Raw genomic sequence first — 19,543 nt, forward strand, 5'->3', positions numbered from 1 at the left:
AAAAAAGTGTAGTATAATGGAATTTGGAAAAAGCAAAAACAGAATAACAGGATCATATAATTTGGGAGAAGAAGGAATAAAAAGAGTAGAAAATGAGAGGGACCTGGGAGTCATTGTTATGAATAATATGTCACCTGAGAAACATATAAATAAGATTTTTGGAGAAACTTATAATTTAATAAGAACAATCAAAGTGGCATTTACATACCTGGATGAAGAAATGGTGAGGAAAATCCTAGTCACCCTGATAAGACCAAGATTGGAATATGCAGCAACGATATGGTCACCAAGTACAAAAAAATGTATAAAAAAACTTGAAAGAATACAAAGAGCAATTACTAAACTGGCACCAACACTCTCAAAACTATCATATGAAGAGAGACTACAAAAACTTAAACTACAGACACTAGAGCAAAGAAGAGAGAGAGGAGATTTGATAGCTATTTACAGAATCATGAAAGGCATAGAAATTACTGATAGAGAGAATCTGATAAAATGGGATGACAGAAATACAAGAGGACACGGAAAGAAAATAAAAAAAGACAACTATAGAAGAGATTTGAAAAAGAACAGCTTTCCTCACAGAGCAATAGACAGTTGGAACAAGTTAGATGAGAAAGTGGTGTGTGCAAAAACAATACATGAATTTAAAAATAGTTTAGATAAAATGAGATATGAAGACGGGACCTCACGAGCATAGCTCCCCTTCCCGTAAAATACAACTAGGTAAATACAACTAGGTAAATACACTTTCAACGAACGGACGGCTTGACGAACGCTCTGAAGAAAAGTGCAGATTGTGGATACCAACGCAAAGAGAAGTGCCTTTTTGTATTTGCAGGGGGGGGGGAATTGCTCGTGAGGCAGTAGGTAAGTAGGAAAAGAGGAGAAGGGGAGGGATTGCTGGGGAAATGGAAGGAAATGAGGATGTGGAGGACTTGGCCCAGGCAGACGGGCGTAAGGTCAACATGAAACGACCACCGGATGACGAAATGGCAAATAAAAATGTAAAGATTAGAAGTATAGAGAGGAGAAATACAGTAGAAAGTGACGAGAATATGTTCCAGGGATTTAAAGAGGGTGGGGGGGACACAACCCCCCCCCGACTGATAAGACTAGAGGAGAGAGTTGATAAGGTGATCGAGGACTTGGAACGTAAGTTAGGTAATGTAGGCTCCATTCTCCAGAGAATTGAAAGATTGGAACAACTAGAGAAGGCTAACAGAAACTTAACTGAAGAAGTAGAGGACCTAAAAAGACAGTTAGGAAATGTAAAGGAGGAGAATGAGAAATTGAAGAAGAATAGTAATGAAAACAGTGAGAAAATAGCTACAGAAGCTAAAAATTGGAGAATAACTCAAGAAGGGAATAAGGTTTCATTCACTGACATAGTCAAACAGCAATTGAAAGAACATAATGAAGACTCAGTTATTAAAGTGATGAGACAGAAGGAGAATATAGTAAGAGAATTAGCTGACAAAAAGAAATGTATAATTATATTAGGAATGGAAGAGAAACATAACCCAGATAGAACCGCAAGAATCAAGGAGGAAAATGAAAGGGTAAGCAGTTTATTAAAATTAGTCCAGGAAGATGAACCAGAAATTATAAAGGAAATTGAGGAAAAATTCAGACTCGGAAAATATAGTACAGATAAGACCAGACCAATTAAGATTAAATTCAGGTCACAAACAACGGCAGAGAAAATTCTATCCAAGACAGGGAAACTAGCAACAAATGATCAATATAAAAAGGTATGGATAAAAAGAGAAATGAATAAGGAGGAAAGAGAGGCAGAAAAGCAGAAAAGAATTGAAGCTAAGGCAAAAAACGAGGAAAGAACGGAGTCAGAGAAAGAGAGATTCTATTGGAGAGTAGTGAACATGAAAATAAAGCAGTTCGACATACTAAAGAAAAACATAAGGGAAACAGAGAACACAATGGAAGTGGCAGAAAACTAAGGGTGTCTTACACAAATATAGATGGATTGATAACAGGATTGAATGAACTGAATGATTATTTGAAAGAAAAAGAACCGGACATAATGGGAATTGTAGAAACAAAATTAAAAGGCCCACTACCACCCAACAGTGTAGGACATGATACATACAATTATTGGATTAGAAACAGAGAGAAAAAACAAGGGGGTGGAGTTATGTTCCTGACAAAGAAGGATATAAACGTGAAAGGTGTCATATATGGAAAGAATACAGTAGAGATGATTATGATAGAAGTGGAAGACCGTGATAAGAAGAGCAGAAAATTTGTGATCAATTATGTGCCTCCGAAAACAGCCTCATGGGAGGAGAGTGAACATAAAAGTATGTTAGAGGACACAAAGATAGCATTAACTAAAATAATGGAAGACGGAGGAAGAATAGTTATGATGGGCGACTTTAATTGCAAAGAAATCTGCTGGGAAGAAATGACAGTAAAGAGTGGTGATGACTCATGGGGAAATGCACTACTTGAGATGATTACTGACCATTCAATGACACAATGGATACAAGAGAACACTAGGTATAGAAATGAAGAAGAACCATCGAGGCTAGACTTAATAATTACATCTGAACCTAGAATAGTGGACAAGATTGAATATAAAACACCAATAGGTAAAAGTGACCACATATTGATTGAACTGGAACTTAATGAAGAAAAATATATGAAAAGAAATGAACAATATAGAAAAGGAAGAATGATGTATGAAAAAACAAACTTTGATAAAATAAGAGAATTCTTCCAACAAGAAAACTGGGAAGAAATATACAAAGAAGAAACATCAGTGGAAGAGAAATGGAATATTTTGACAAAAATTTACAAAGAAGGAGTGGAAAAGTATGTCCCAAGACAAAAACAAGAAAAAGAATATGTAAAATGCTGGTACAACAAAAGTTGTAGGGAGTTAAAAGACAAAAGAGACAAAGCCTGGACCGGATGGAAAAAAGACAGAAGACCTGAAAAATGGAAAATATATACTGGTTATAGAAATGAATATGTACAAAAGTGCAGAGAGGAAAAAAGAAAATATGAAAAAGATGTTATAGAAAAGTGTAAAGATCAACCAAAACTATTCTACAGATTTGTAAACAATAAACTGAAAAACAAACAAGACTTGGAGAAATTAAGACAAGGAGGAGTTGAATACACTGAGGAAATGGAAATGGCAGAAATTATGAACAAACATTTTAAATCAGTGTTTACAAGGGAAAATATACAACCTGAAGAGATTGAGTGGAAGGAAAAAGTCCCCCCTATGGAAGAAATAGAAGTAACGAAGAATGAAATATTGACACACTTGGGTAATTTTGATGTCAGAAAATCGCATGGGCCAGATGAAATAGCAAACTGGATTCTGAAAGAATGTAGGAATGAACTGGCAGACAAAATACATAGCATAATAAGCAGTTCCTTAAAAGAAGGAAAAGTTCCAGAAGATTGGAAAAAAGCAAATATAGTACCTATATATAAAGGAGGAAATAAAGAAGAACCTACCAACTATAGACCAGTCTCTCTAACAAGTACAATAGCAAAAATATGTGAAAGAATTATCAAAAGTAGATGGGTAAAATACTTGGAAAAAAACAACGTACTAAATCCAAGGCAATTTGGATTCAGACAAGGACGATCATGCGTCACCAATTTAATATGTTTCTATTCAAGACTAATAGATATAATACAAGAAAGAGATGGATGGGCTGATTGTGCATTTCTAGACCTAAAAAAAGCTTTTGACAAAGTACCACATAAGAAGTTGCTTAAGAAATTAGAATATGAAGGAGGGATACAAGGTAAATTGCTAAATTGGATGGAAGACTTTTTGCAAGAAAGAAAAATGAGAGTAGTGATAAGAGATCAGCACTCAAAATGGAATGAAGTAATAAGCGGTGTCCCGCAGGGAACAGTTCTGGCCCCAATAATGTTTGCTATATATATTAATGATATGGATGAAGGAATTGAAAGCTATATGAGCTTCTTTGCAGATGATGCAAAATTACTGAAAAGAGTGAAAACTGAAGAGGATTGTGAATCACTACAGAGAGATCTAAATAAAGTACAAGAATGGAGTAGGAAGTGGGAGATGGAGTTCAATACAAAAAAGTGTAGTATAATGGAATTTGGAAAAAGCAAAAACAGAATAACAGGATCATATAATTTGGGAGAAGAAGGAATAAAAAGAGTAGAAAATGAGAGGGACCTGGGAGTCATTGTTATGAATAATATGTCACCTGAGAAACATATAAATAAGATTTTTGGAGAAACTTATAATTTAATAAGAACAATCAAAGTGGCATTTACATACCTGGATGAAGAAATGGTGAGGAAAATCCTAATCACCCTGATAAGACCAAGATTGGAATATGCAGCAACGATATGGTCACCAAGTACAAAAAAATGTATAAAAAAACTTGAAAGAATACAAAGAGCAATTACTAAACTGGCACCAACACTCTCAAAACTATCATATGAAGAGAGACTACAAAAACTTAAACTACAGACACTAGAGCAAAGAAGAGAGAGAGGAGATTTGATAGCTATTTACAGAATCATGAAAGGCATAGAAATTACTGATAGAGAGAATCTGATAAAATGGGATGACAGAAATACAAGAGGACACGGAAAGAAAATAAAAAAAGACAACTATAGAAGAGATTTGAAAAAGAACAGCTTTCCTCACAGAGCAATAGACAGTTGGAACAAGTTAGATGAGAAAGTGGTGTGTGCAAAAACAATACATGAATTTAAAAATAGTTTAGATAAAATGAGATATGAAGACGGGACCTCACGAGCATAGCTCCCCTTCCCGTAAAATACAACTAGGTAAATACAACTAGGTAAATACACACTTTCAACGAACGGACGGCTTGACGAACGCTCTGAAGAAAAGTGCAGATTGTGGATACCAACGCAAAGAGAAGTGCCTTTTTGTATTTGCAGGGGGGGGGGAATTGCTCGTGAGGCAGTAGGTAAGTAGGAAAAGAGGAGAAGGGGAGGGATTGCTGGGGAAATGGAAGGAAATGAGGATGTGGAGGACTTGGCCCAGGCAGACGGGCGTAAGGTCAACATGAAACGACCACCGGATGACGAAATGGCAAATAAAAATGTAAAGATTAGAAGTATAGAGAGGAGAAATACAGTAGAAAGTGACGAGAATATGTTCCAGGGATTTAAAGAGGGTGGGGGGGACACAACCCCCCCCCGACTGATAAGACTAGAGGAGAGAGTTGATAAGGTGATCGAGGACTTGGAACGTAAGTTAGGTAATGTAGGCTCCATTCTCCAGAGAATTGAAAGATTGGAACAACTAGAGAAGGCTAACAGAAACTTAACTGAAGAAGTAGAGGACCTAAAAAGACAGTTAGGAAATGTAAAGGAGGAGAATGAGAAATTGAAGAAGAATAGTAATGAAAACAGTGAGAAAATAGCTACAGAAGCTAAAAATTGGAGAATAACTCAAGAAGGGAATAAGGTTTCATTCACTGACATAGTCAAACAGCAATTGAAAGAACATAATGAAGACTCAGTTATTAAAGTGATGAGACAGAAGGAGAATATAGTAAGAGAATTAGCTGACAAAAAGAAATGTATAATTATATTAGGAATGGAAGAGAAACATAACCCAGATAGAACCGCAAGAATCAAGGAGGAAAATGAAAGGGTAAGCAGTTTATTAAAATTAGTCCAGGAAGATGAACCAGAAATTATAAAGGAAATTGAGGAAAAATTCAGACTCGGAAAATATAGTACAGATAAGACCAGACCAATTAAGATTAAATTCAGGTCACAAACAACGGCAGAGAAAATTCTATCCAAGACAGGGAAACTAGCAACAAATTATCAATATAAAAAGGTATGGATAAAAAGAGAAATGAATAAGGAGGAAAGAGAGGCAGAAAAGCAGAAAAGAATTGAAGCTAAGGCAAAAAACGAGGAAAGAACGGAGTCAGAGAAAGAGAGATTCTATTGGAGAGTAGTGAACATGAAAATAAAGCAGTTCGACATACTAAAGAAAAACATAAGGGAAACAGAGAACACAATGGAAGTGGCAGAAAACTAAGAGTGTCTTACACAAATATAGATGGATTGATAACAGGATTGAATGAACTGAATGATTATTTGAAAGAAAAAGAACCGGACATAATGGGAATTGTAGAAACAAAATTAAAAGGCCCACTACCACCCAACAGTGTAGGACATGATACATACAATTATTGGATTAGAAACAGAGAGAAAAAACAAGGGGGTGGAGTTATGTTCCTGACTAAGAAGGATATAAACGTGAAAGGTGTCATATATGGAAAGAATACAGTAGAGATGATTATGATAGAAGTGGAAGACCGAGATAAGAAGAGCAGAAAATTTGTGATCAATTATGTGCCTCCGAAAACAGCCTCATGGGAGGAGAGTGAACATAAAAGTATGTTAGAGGACACAAAGATAGCATTAACTAAAATAATGGAAGACGGAGGAAGAATAGTTATGATGGGCGACTTTAATTGCAAAGAAATCTGCTGGGAAGAAATGACAGTAAAGAGTGGTGATGACTCATGGGGAAGTGCTCTACTTGAGATAATTACTGACCATTCAATGACACAATGGATACAAGAGAACACTAGGTATAGAAATGAAGAAGAACCATCGAGGCTAGACTTAATAATTACATCTGAACCTAGAATAGTGGACAAGATTGAATATAAAACACCAATAGGTAAAAGTGACCACATATTGATTGAACTGGAACTTAATGAAGAAAAATATATGAAAAGAAATGAACAATATAGAAAAGGAAGAATGATGTATGAAAAAACAAACTTTGATAAAATAAGAGAATTCTTCCAACAAGAAAACTGGGAAGAAATATACAAAGAAGAAACATCAGTGGAAGAGAAATGGAATATCTTGACAAAAATTTACAAAAAAGGAGTGGAAAAGTATGTCCCAAGACAAAAACAAGAAAAAGAATATGTAAAATGCTGGTACAACAAAAGTTGTAGGGAGTTAAAAGACAAAAGAGACAAAGCCTGGACCAGATGGAAAAAAGACAGAAGACCTGAAAAATGGAAAATATATACTGGTTATAGAAATGAATATGTACAAAAGTGCAGAGAGGAAAAAAGAAAATATGAAAAAGATGTTATAGAAAAGTGTAAAGATCAACCAAAACTATTCTACAGATTTGTAAACAATAAACTGAAAAACAAACAAGACTTGGAGAAATTAAGACAAGGAGGAGTTGAATACACTGAGGAAATAGAAATGGCAGAAATTATGAACAAACATTTTAAATCAGTGTTTACAAGGGAAAATATACAACCTGAAGAGATTGAGTGGAAGGAAAAAGTCCCCCCTATGGAAGAAATAGAAGTAACAAAGAATGAAATATTGACACACTTGGGTAATTTTGATGTCAGAAAATCGCATGGGCCAGATGAAATAGCAAACTGGATTCTGAAAGAATGCAGGAATGAACTGGCAGACAAAATACATAGCATAATAAGCAGTTCCTTAAAAGAAGGAAAAGTTCCAGAAGATTGGAAAAAAGCAAATATAGTACCTATATATAAAGGAGGAAATAAAGAAGAACCTACCAACTATAGACCAGTCTCTCTAACAAGTACAATAGCAAAAATATGTGAAAGAATTATCAAAAGTAGATGGGTAAAATACTTGGAAAAAAACAACGTACTAAATCCAAGGCAATTTGGATTCAGACAAGGACGATCATGCGTCACCAATTTAATATGTTTCTATTCAAGGCTAATAGATATAATACAAGAAAGAGATGGATGGGCTGATTGTGCATTTCTAGACCTAAAAAAAGCTTTTGACAAAGTACCACATAAGAAGTTGCTTAAGAAATTAGAATATGAAGGAGGAATACAAGGTAAATTGCTAAATTGGATGGAAGACTTTTTGCAAGAAAGAAAAATGCGAGTAGTGATAAGAGATCAGCACTCAAAATGGAATGAAGTAATAAGCGGTGTCCCGCAGGGAACAGTTCTGGCCCCAATAATGTTTGCTATATATATTAATGATATGGATGAAGGAATTGAAAGCTATATGAGCTTCTTTGCAGATGATGCAAAATTACTGAAAAGAGTGAAAACTGAAGAAGATTGTGAATCACTACAGAGAGATCTAAATAAAGTACAAGAATGGAGTAGGAAGTGGGAGATGGAGTTCAATACAAAAAAGTGTAGTATAATGGAATTTGGAAAAAGCAAAAACAGAATAACAGGATCATATAATTTAGGAGAAGAAGGAATAAAAAGAGTAGAAAATGAGAGGGACCTGGGAGTCATTGTTATGAATAATATGTCACCTGAGAAACATATAAATAAGATTTTTGGAGAAACTTATAATTTAATAAGAACAATCAAAGTGGCATTTACATACCTGGATGAAGAAATGGTGAGGAAAATCCTAGTCACCCTGATAAGACCAAGATTGGAATATGCAGCAACAATATGGTCACCAAGTACAAAAAAATGTATAAAAAAACTTGAAAGAATACAAAGAGCAATTACTAAACTGGCACCAACACTCTCAAAACTATCATATGAAGAGAGACTACAAAAACTTAAACTACAGACACTAGAGCAAAGAAGAGAGAGAGGAGATTTGATAGCTATTTACAGAATCATGAAAGGCATAGAAATTACTGATAGAGAGAATCTGATAAAATGGGATGACAGAAATACAAGAGGACACGGAAAGAAAATAAAAAAAGACAACTATAGAAGAGATTTGAAAAAGAACAGCTTTCCTCACAGAGCAATAGACAGTTGGAACAAGTTAGATGAGAAAGTGGTGTGTGCAAAAACAATACATGAATTTAAAAATAGTTTAGATAAAATGAGATATGAAGACGGGACCTCACGAGCATAGCTCCCCTTCCCGTAAAATACAACTAGGTAAATACAACTAGGTAAATACACACACACACACTTCAACGAATGGACGGCTTAGAAGACGTTCTGAAGAAAATTGAAGTCTGTGGATCCCAACGCAAAGAGAAGTGCCTAGTGTTTTTGCAGGGTGGGGGGGAAATTGCTCGTGGAGTAGTGGGAACGTAGGGAAAGAGGAAAAGGGGAGGGATTACTGAGGGAAATGGAAGGAAATGAGGAGGGAGTAGACTTTGCCCAGCCAGACAAGCGGAAGGTAAACAAAAGACTTAGCGAGGATCAAATGTCTAATAAAAATGTAAAGATTAGAAGTATAGAGAGGAGCAATACAGAAGAAAGTGACGAGAATATGTTCCAGGGATTTAAAGAGGGTGGGGGGGACACAACCCCCCCCCCCCCGACTGATAAGACTAGAGGAGAGAGTTGATAAGGTGATCGAGGACTTGGAACGTAAGTTAGGTAATGTAGACTCCATTTTCCAGAGAATTGAAAGGTTGGAACAACTAGAGAAGGCTAACAGAAACTTAACTGAAGAAATAGAGGACCTAAAAAGACAGTTAGGAAATGTAAAGGAGGAGAATGAGAAATTGAAGAAGAATAGTAATGAAAATAGAGAGAAAATAGCTACAGAAGTTAAAAATTGGAGAATAACTCAAGAAGGGAATAAGGTTTCATTCACTGACATAGTCAAACAGCAATTGAAAGAACATAATGAAGACTCAGTTATTAAAGTGATGAGACAGAAGGAGAATATAGTAAGAGAATTAGCTGACAAAAAGAAATGTATAATTATATTAGGAATGGAAGAGAAACATAACCCAGATAGAACCGCAAGAATCAAGGAGGAAAATGAAAGAGTAAGCAGTTTATTAAAATTAGTCCAGGAAGATGAACCAGAAATTATAAAGGAAATTGAGGAAAAATTCAGACTAGGAAAATATAGTACAGATAAGACCAGACCAATTAAGATTAAATTCAGGTCACAAACAACGGCAGAGAAAATTCTATCCAAGACAGGGAAACTAGCAACAAATGATCAATATAAAAAGGTATGGATAAAAAGAGAAATGAATAAGGAGGAAAGAGAGGCAGAAAAGAAGAAAAGAATTGAAGCTAAGGCAAAAAACGAGGAAAGAACGGAGTCAGAGAAAGAGAGATTCTATTGGAGAGTAGTGAACATGAAAATAAAGCAGTTTGACATACTAAAGAAAAACATAAGGGAAACAGAGAACACAATGGAAGTGGCAGAAAACTAAGAGTGTCTTACACAAATATAGATGGATTGATAACAGGATTGAATGAACTGAATGATTATTTGAAAGAAAAAGAACCGGACATAATGGGAATTGTAGAAACAAAATTAAAAGGCCCACTACCACCCAACAGTGTAGGACATGATACATACAATTATTGGATTAGAAACAGAGAGAAAAAACAAGGGGGTGGAGTTATGTTCCTGACTAAGAAGGATATAAACGTGAAAGGTGTCATATATGGAAAGAATACAGTAGAGATGATTATGATAGAAGTGGAAGACCGAGATAAGAAGAGCAGAAAATTTGTGATCAATTATGTGCCTCCGAAAACAGCCTCATGGGAGGAGAGTGAACATAAAAGTATGTTAGAGGACACAAAGATAGCATTAACTAAAATAATGGAAGACGGAGGAAGAATAGTTATGATGGGCGACTTTAATTGCAAAGAAATCTGCTGGGAAGAAATGACAGTAAAGAGTGGTGATGACTCATGGGGAAATGCTCTACTTGAGATGATTACTGACCATTCAATGACACAATGGATACAAGAGAACACTAGGTATAGAAATGAAGAAGAACCATCGAGGCTAGACTTAATAATTACATCTGAACCTAGAATAGTGGACAAGATTGAATATAAAACACCAATAGGTAAAAGTGACCACATATTGATTGAACTGGAACTTAATGAAGAAAAATATATGAAAAGAAATGAACAATATAGAAAAGGAAGAATGATGTATGAAAAAAACAAACTTTGATAAAATAAGAGAATTCTTCCAACAAGAAAACTGGGAAGAAATATACAAAGAAGAAACATCAGTGGAAGAGAAATGGAATATCTTGACAAAAAAATTACAAAAAAGGAGTGGAAAAGTATGTCCCAAGACAAAAACAAGAAAAAGAATATGTAAAATGCTGGTACAACAAAAGTTGTAGGGAGTTAAAAGACAAAAGAGACAAAGCCTGGACCAGATGGAAAAAAGACAGAAGACCTGAAAAATGGAAAATATATACTGGTTATAGAAATGAATATGTACAAAAGTGCAGAGAGGAAAAAAGAAAATATGAAAAAGATGTTATAGAAAAGTGTAAAGATCAACCAAAACTATTCTACAGATTTGTAAACAATAAACTGAAAAACAAACAAGACTTGGAGAAATTAAGACAAGGAGGAGTTGAATACACTGAGGAAATGGAAATGGCAGAAATTATGAACAAACATTTTAAATCAGTGTTTACAAGGGAAAATATACAACCTGAAGAGATTGAGTGGAAGGAAAAAGTCCCCCCTATGGAAGAAATAGAAGTAACAAAGAATGAAATATTGACACACTTGGGTAATTTTGATGTCAGAAAATCGCATGGGCCAGATGAAATAGCAAACTGGATTCTGAAAGAATGCAGGAATGAACTGGCAGACAAAATACATAGCATAATAAGCAGTTCCTTAAAAGAAGGAAAAGTTCCAGAAGATTGGAAAAAAGCAAATATAGTACCTATATATAAAGGAGGAAATAAAGAAGAACCTACCAACTATAGACCAGTCTCTCTAACAAGTACAATAGCAAAAATATGTGAAAGAATTATCAAAAGTAGATGGGTAAAATACTTGGAAAAAAACAACGTACTAAATCCAAGGCAATTTGGATTCAGACAAGGACGATCATGCGTCACCAATTTAATATGTTTCTATTCAAGGCTAATAGATATAATACAAGAAAGAGATGGATGGGCTGATTGTGCATTTCTAGACCTAAAAAAAGCTTTTGACAAAGTACCACATAAGAAGCTGCTTAAGAAATTAGAATATGAAGGAGGAATACAAGGTAAATTGCTAAATTGGATGGAAGACTTTTTGCAAGACAGAAAAATGAGAGTAGTGATAAGAGATCAGCACTCAAAATGGAATGAAGTAATAAGCGGTGTCCCGCAGGGAACAGTTCTGGCCCCAATAATGTTTGCTATATATATTAATGATATGGATGAAGGAATTGAAAGCTATATGAGCTTCTTTGCAGATGATGCAAAACTACTGAAAAGAATGAAAACTGAAGAAGATTGTGAATCACTACAGAGAGATCTAAATAAAGTACAAGAATGGAGTAGGAAGTGGGAGATGGAGTTCAATACAAAAAAGTGTAGTATAATGGAATTTGGAAAAAGCAAAAACAGAATAACAGGATCATATAATTTGGGAGAAGAAGGAATAAAAAGAGTAGAAAATGAGAAGGACCTGGGAGTCATTGTTATGAATAATATGTCACCTGAGAAACATATAAATAAGATTTTTGGAGAAACCTATAATTTAATAAGAACAATCAAAGTGGCATTTACATACCTGGATGAAGAAATGGTGAGGAAAATCCTAATCACCCTGATAAGACCAAGATTGGAATATGCAGCAACGATATGGTCACCAAGTACAAAAAAATGTATAAAAAAACTTGAAAGAATACAAAGAGCAATTACAAAATTGGCACCAACACTCTCAAAACTATCATATGAAGAGAGACTACAAAAACTTAAACTACAGACACTAGAGCAAAGAAGAGAGAGAGGAGATTTGATAACTATTTACAGAATCATGAAAGGCATAGAAATTACTGATAGAGAGAATCTGATAAAATGGGAGGACAGAAATACAAGAGGACACGGAAAGAAAATAAAAAAAGACAGCTATAGAAGAGATTTGAAAAAGAACAGCTTTCCTCACAGAGCAATAGACAGTTGGAACAAGTTAGATGAGAAAGTGGTGTGTGCAAAAACAATACACGAATTTAAAAATAGTTTAGATAAAATGAGATATGAAGACGGGACCCCACGAGCATAGCTCCCCTTCCCGTAAAATACAACTAGGTAAATACAACTAGGTAAATACACACACACCCCACCCACACACCCACCCACCCACCCACACACCCACCCACCCACCCCACACCAAAGGGCTTTCCCCAAATAAAGGAGATGGTTAAGTCAAAGTACACACCCATATCATAACCAGATAACTGTGCGGGATGCAACACTTCACCCCATACTATACAACACATTGTGGAAGACTGCAGTGTACACAATCACACACGACAACAACACAATATACACTCTATAAAGGATTTGTGGAAAAACCCCATTTCAGCCAGGGCATTCCTTAGGGAGATGAGACTGCTCGGCCAGACAGTTGAGGCAACAACAATAACAACAAATAAAACTTGTTCTGCCACCCCTCCTAGCTCTGCTTTGAGAATGAAGGGTCACCCTGTTCCCTACTACACTGCTTTTGTTAAAAGCAATACAACAAGGCACAGCTCTTCCACAGGAGGGCCTGACAGTCATAGCTAGTTTATCCCTATCGCCTCACTGTATGGTGGCACCTCTCCTCACCCTCTCAAAATAGATCATGAAACAGATAAGGAAAACATTCCTTTGGGATTCACTCCTATCTTTAGCATTCTTTCTTCCCTGCTCAAAGACTCTTCATGTGCATCCAAAAATCACTTCATCCCATCCATCCATCTCATTCTTGGTCTTCCTCTCATCCATTTGTGCTTTCCACACTCTTTGCTGGGTTAGAAATAATGCAGCAAGATTTAGCACTCCCACTGCCTCATTGCATAGCAACACACACCTCTCATCCACTCTAGAAATCATAGAGCAGACAAAAAGAAATCCCTATAAACTATATCAGTTTCTCATCTATTGACAATTGCTTTCCACTCGCACTTCCCCCCTCCCCTCCTTTTTGCCCAATCCATGCATCCCATTCTTGGTCTTTCCCTCAAGTTACCTCCATCCACCCCTGTCTAACACACTTTTTTTTTTTTTTTCTCTCTCCAGTATGTCCTCATTCTTACCATATTCCAAACCATCCCAATTATTTTTTTTTTCTTTACCCTATCTACCCAGTCTTTTTGTTTTTAGCCCTATTCTAAAATGTTTGTTGATTGCATTTAGTGCCCCAGTACAGATAGTTTTCAAAGTAGTCTAACAACAACCTAGATCATGGTTCATGTCACATATCCATGTCAGTTTTCAGCAAAACATGTACATATCAAAAAGCCTTTAATAAGAGGGTTGGTCAAGCCAGAGCATACACCCACCCTGTTGTGCTTTGAAAATTGATATATGTACAATAAGTTAAATCAGAGAAATTAGATCTGCTAGGTCATTCTATTTGTCTATAATATATTGTGATTCTATATTGTGTGTAGTGTGAAAGGGAAGCTGGAGTTGCTGACCTGTAGTGTGACTTTCAGTGTCTCAGTCTTCAGCTCTTCCTTGCTTGTAAGCTTCAAAGGGATCTATGAAAATAATGATATCTCACCATATGTGTATGACTTGTCCTTAAAGTGGTTAGTTTAACCTTTGGTATGAAATTTGGCTATTGACAAGAAAAACATGAGGCATTATTTCAATCTTCACATAATTTCTGTTTCAACATTCATTAATAGTAGATCTACTCATTTGCAGATGGAAATTCTATACAGAAGATTTTGACATTAGCTTTGGTGTATCACGTCAGTGTGCTGGTCAGGAGGAACCAGAAGTAGTAGTTCCTTTCCAGAGGGTCAATTCACAGCTTGTGACTGAAGAAGGGTGTCTGTACTGCACAGAGCCTGGCAAATGTAAGTATCTTCATTTTTATTTTCATTCAGTTGTAGTATGAGGGGACAGAGAGGAGGGTCACCGATTTAATGAAGTGGCCTTGCTATGGATGTGCTGTGTCTTGCGACACTGCTTCTGACCCAGGGCAGTGGACAAGATGCAGGGATGACCCGTCATCCAGGAGGTGCCAAGATAAGATGGAGGGTAGAGGGTGGAGTGGAGTGTATTAGGGATGGAATGGGTGGGGATGGTTTTTATGCCTTTGTTTTTTGGCCACCTCCCTTGTAAGGGGGAAAAAGCCTTTGGTATATGTATGTATGTATGTACATAGTATTCAGGAAAGAAGCCATGCTCATGGGGTCATGTTTCTTTTATATTATCATATCAAGCCTGAAGAGCAGTAAGAAGTATGTCAGAAGACTACCAGTTTATTTTATCATTGTATTGGATATGTATATGATTTTTTGTCATTAATATAACTGAGAGGAAGATGTGTTTAGTTTTGTTCTATTGTACTAGATATTGATAATTTCATTTTTTACTGTCCAAATTAAGTTCCATAAAAATTTTAAAGTTCACAGTCTATTACAATTATTCTGTTTATAACTGAGAGGAGATATATTTAGTTTTGTTTTAGTACCCTAAGTTTCTATTATTCTAAAGAGAAGGCTATACAAGTATGAGGGGTGATTGTGCGTACAGCACTATATGGGACAAAGATTTGAAATGTAACAGAGACAGAAAGAAAAAATTTAAATGTGTGTGAGATGAAGAGTTGGAGAAGTGTTATGGGGGATATGAGGATGGATAGTGAGAAATGAGGTAAGGGTTGGAAAAGGAGGCAGTAGATAGGATTGATCAAAGAATACTGGAATGGTTTGGGCATGTGAAAAGAATGAGTGATAAAAGACTAACAAAAAAAGTGTGGAAGGCAAAGGTGGATGGAGTAAACTTAAGGGAAAGACCAAGAATGAGATGGATAGATGGGGTGAAGGAAGTCTTGGGTAAAAGGGGAATGTCTGTTGGGCAGAGAAGGGAGAGGACATGAGGTAGGTGTGAGTGGAGGATGGTTGTGAATGGATGATAGACAATGTAACTTGAAGGAATTTCTCATTTTCTTAATTTACTCATGAATGGAAGAGGAGGGAGTCATCATGTAAATGAATCAGTGTGGATAAACCAGCTTTGGCTGTCGGGCCTTGCTATAGATGTAATGTGCTGTGTCTTGCTGCATTGCCTCTAACCCAGGCAGTGGGTAGGGGGCAGGGATGACCCTTCATCCACAAGGAGTTAAGATATAAAATAAAACAAATGGAGGTGGGATGGTGGAAGGTGGGTGTGTACCTTATAAAGGAGAAGTATTTTGATGCATGGATTCAGGTTTTACTGTCCAAATTGAGTTACTGATTATTTTTTTGTTTTATTTTTTTATTTATTTTTATTTATTTATTTGTTTTATTTATTTATTTTTATTTATTTATTTGTTTTATTTATTTATTTATTTATTTATTTTTACGATTATAGCTTGTTAAAACTATTTTGCATTTAGCTGTCAGTATAACCAAGAATTTTCTTTTTCTTTCAGATATAATTACCTTTGACAACCAGTACAGTTACATGAGATCAAAAACATTATTCTACAATATTGAAGTTTTACCTCCAACATCATAGACTTGTATTTGGTAAATGAGCTATTCTTCATTCTGTGCACTAATGCCAAGATAAATACAAAACTACAGGATTCAAAATCAGAACTAATATTTTTTTTATATTATGCAGTATTGAAACCAGATTGATATTTGTATTTATATGGGTTGCACATTAGACCAGTAGATACTGTCTTGGACTAACGAACAGGTGGTATTGAGTTTGATTCCTGGGACTCACTGACAGCTTTGTCACATTGGTTCCGAACAACCCTAGCCAAGCATGGAAGCAATCCGACCTCAGAAGAAGGAGGAGGAGGAGAAAAAGTAAGAAAAAAAAAAAACTGATAGGACTTTGCCATAACAAGGGTTTCTCACTTCCCACTGCATGAGAGTGGCATGGTGAGTTTTTAGGCAAGTTTATATGTAAAGCATAAACTCTGCCTCTGCCTCTCTTTCATATTCATGTTCTATACATCTCTTATTATAGCTTTTATTCTTTGTCTACCATCCTCTTTAGTAGCAGATACTAGCCACCTGAATATACAGTAACATATTTACCTAATTGTAGTATACAGGAAGAGAGCTATTCTTATTGAGTCCTCTGTCTCTCTCTCTCTCTCTCTTTTTTCCTCATCCATCAAGCTTATTGATAGTTTTAAATTCATTTGTGGTTTAGACTGGACTATGTCCTCTTTTAAGCTGTTCCATAAGATGTTAGGAAGCAGTTTTCCATATAGATGCATCAGTTTGTGGTACAAGAAGAGGATGTAAGGCTAACAACATTAATGAATTTTAGCCAAAGTTTGATAAATGGAGATAAAGAGACAGGGCCTCGTGAGTACAGCTCTGACACCATACTTTACAACTAGGTAAATACAGTACACCATTTGCACAATATTATAAGTGTATATCAGTCATTTTCAGTTGTGTTATAATGCAGGATTTTGCACTAACTCAAGAACATTAGCACATTACAAAGACAGAAATTATTTTAAACACATTCTTAGAAGAGTACAAAAATATATATTAATGCTAATAAGACACAAGTCACCATTTGTATAATAATGTAAGTTTATTTTGGCCATGTTCAGTCATAAAGTGAAATATTTTGTGTTAACTTAGGAACTTCACTATATTGTAATATAGTGGCATATATTTTTCTTGGTTGTAAACATGTTACTATGAAAATGAAGATTTGTTTCATAAACAAGAACTGAGCAAAAGAAGCCATTAGAATATTAGAGGAATTGCTGCAGATATATTTGTTGTGATCATGTGAAATGATGAAATATTTTGCATTCTCAAGCAGCATTAATATGTACAGTCTTAGATGTATGGTCTTTTTTTTTCTAAACCCATTGATATAGGAGTAAAAGATTAATTCAATATATGTCAGTTGAAGAAGAGCAACCTATGAAGTATTTGGATGTGTTGTGGCCTTATGTTTAGCTCTCTCCCTTACTCTTCTCTCTCATTCTTGGAATTTTGCCAGTCAAAATTGGGGTGCTTCCTTGATATCAGTGTGTCTTGGAAGCCATAAAATACAGCAATACATCTGAAATATGTTTTTCTCTCGAATCAGCAAAGAGGGAAAAAAAAATTCTTATGTGCACATTAACAAGAAGACTCAGGACTAATGGCTTAAAGACATTGTGAATATGTTGAAGAAGGAGAGCTTGAGTGAAGGGAGTTCTAATGTGAGCCTCCAAGAGGCTGTGAATTTAACATGTCTTTCTTTGTGTTGTGGAGGGCAGTGGTACCACATACAAGCACTTTCAGTTGCAACCACTTTATTAAAGAAATTAGATGGATATGGAATTATTAATGGCAGAGGAGGATTGTTTATATTTAAATGTAAATAATTTTCATAAAGTAATATTCTGGCTAGATAATTACAACTAAAACCAGTGATGGGTACCTGTTTGTAGTGGTCCAGCAAAGTGGACAGCAGAGTGAATAATTTCCTTGCTAACCACTTTCAAAACCTGTCGCCATCCTTCCCTCCATCTGGAGGTGCAGCTGTAAGGGGCTGATACTTAATCTCCAGACTGGGCTCATAATCTCTATCAACTTCAAATACATTACTTCCACCTTTTCACATATGGAAAGCTAACAACAGCTAACTACTCCTCTCCTCTTTCTCCTTGAATTTTCAACTGGTGAAACGGGAATCAGTCTCTTACTAATAGAACACAGACAGCAGTCCAAAGTGTCTTCCCACATAGATCTATGGGAGGGCCTGAGGACTGATGCCAGTCATTGTGGGGCTGTAAAATTCCATTCACTGGAACTTTAGGCAACAAGTGTTGTTACTATTTAAAACTTCTTGTATATACTTCTAGTATAACCTCACCCTATATCACTACATAAAAATATATCGTCCTATATGCTTAACTATATATGTCTAACAGGACAGAGATGTTCTTGGTGTCCCATGCTTACTTGACCCCAGTAAGATTTCAGTGGTTATGTTATCATGGTAGTGCACAAGGAAGGTTGATGTCTCCTTGCAACCAATTAAAAAATAGAAATATTTATACACTTTGGCTGTATAATTCACTAGACTTTTTGTGCTATATTGATAGAGATGAACATCATTAGGGTTTACATGGTTCATTTACTTACGAGTTTTCTGTCACATTCCTTTGAGATTACTAGTGTGAGGAAGTGACCTTAACTCAACTGTAAACATTTAAGAACAGAAGAGCTATTATATACCAGTTCAGTTACCCCATGGCTTGTTACCATTTGCCTTTGTATCAGTGCAGCTGAAGCTTCTGACTGCAAATGTGTATATATAGTATAAATTAGATATGTATATAATAAGTAAGAGTTGTACATATTGTAGAAATTAACTTTTTCTTCTCTGCCCTTTACATGGGATCAACATTCTGTTTGTCAACAACCTCACCTCTATCCTCTGGTGCTGCCTTGAGAGGCTAGCACTCTGTCTGTAGACCAGACCCAAGATCTCTTCCTATCAATTTCAACCATATTTCTTCCATTTTTCACTTAAGGAAAGTTAACACTGAGCAACTGCTCTCCTACTTATATAAGCTGGTGACATAGAAACAGTCCCACAGTTATACAACACAGAAAAATTATTATTTTCAGAGATCTATAGGAGGGTCAA

The 19,543-nt window shown here is 35.7% G+C and overlaps 1 protein-coding gene across 1 annotated transcript in view; it reads left to right on the forward strand.

The window, feature by feature from the left end:
- Positions 1–18,563, forward strand: part of LOC143037533 (SEC14-like protein 2) — a 95,559-nt gene extending 76,996 nt beyond the window's left edge. The window contains exons 9-10 of the mRNA XM_076205913.1: positions 14,627–14,781; positions 16,347–18,563. Coding sequence (XP_076062028.1) covers positions 14,627–14,781; positions 16,347–16,432 — 241 coding nt within the window. The 3' untranslated portion in view covers positions 16,433–18,563. The remainder of the gene's footprint in view (positions 1–14,626; positions 14,782–16,346) is intronic.
- Positions 18,564–19,543: the final 980 nt, after the last annotated feature.

This window comes from Oratosquilla oratoria, chromosome 22 (assembly GCF_046742065.1).
Source record: "Oratosquilla oratoria isolate Oo_2021 chromosome 22, ASM4674206v1, whole genome shotgun sequence".
NCBI classification, from domain to species: domain Eukaryota; kingdom Metazoa; phylum Arthropoda; class Malacostraca; order Stomatopoda; family Squillidae; genus Oratosquilla; species Oratosquilla oratoria.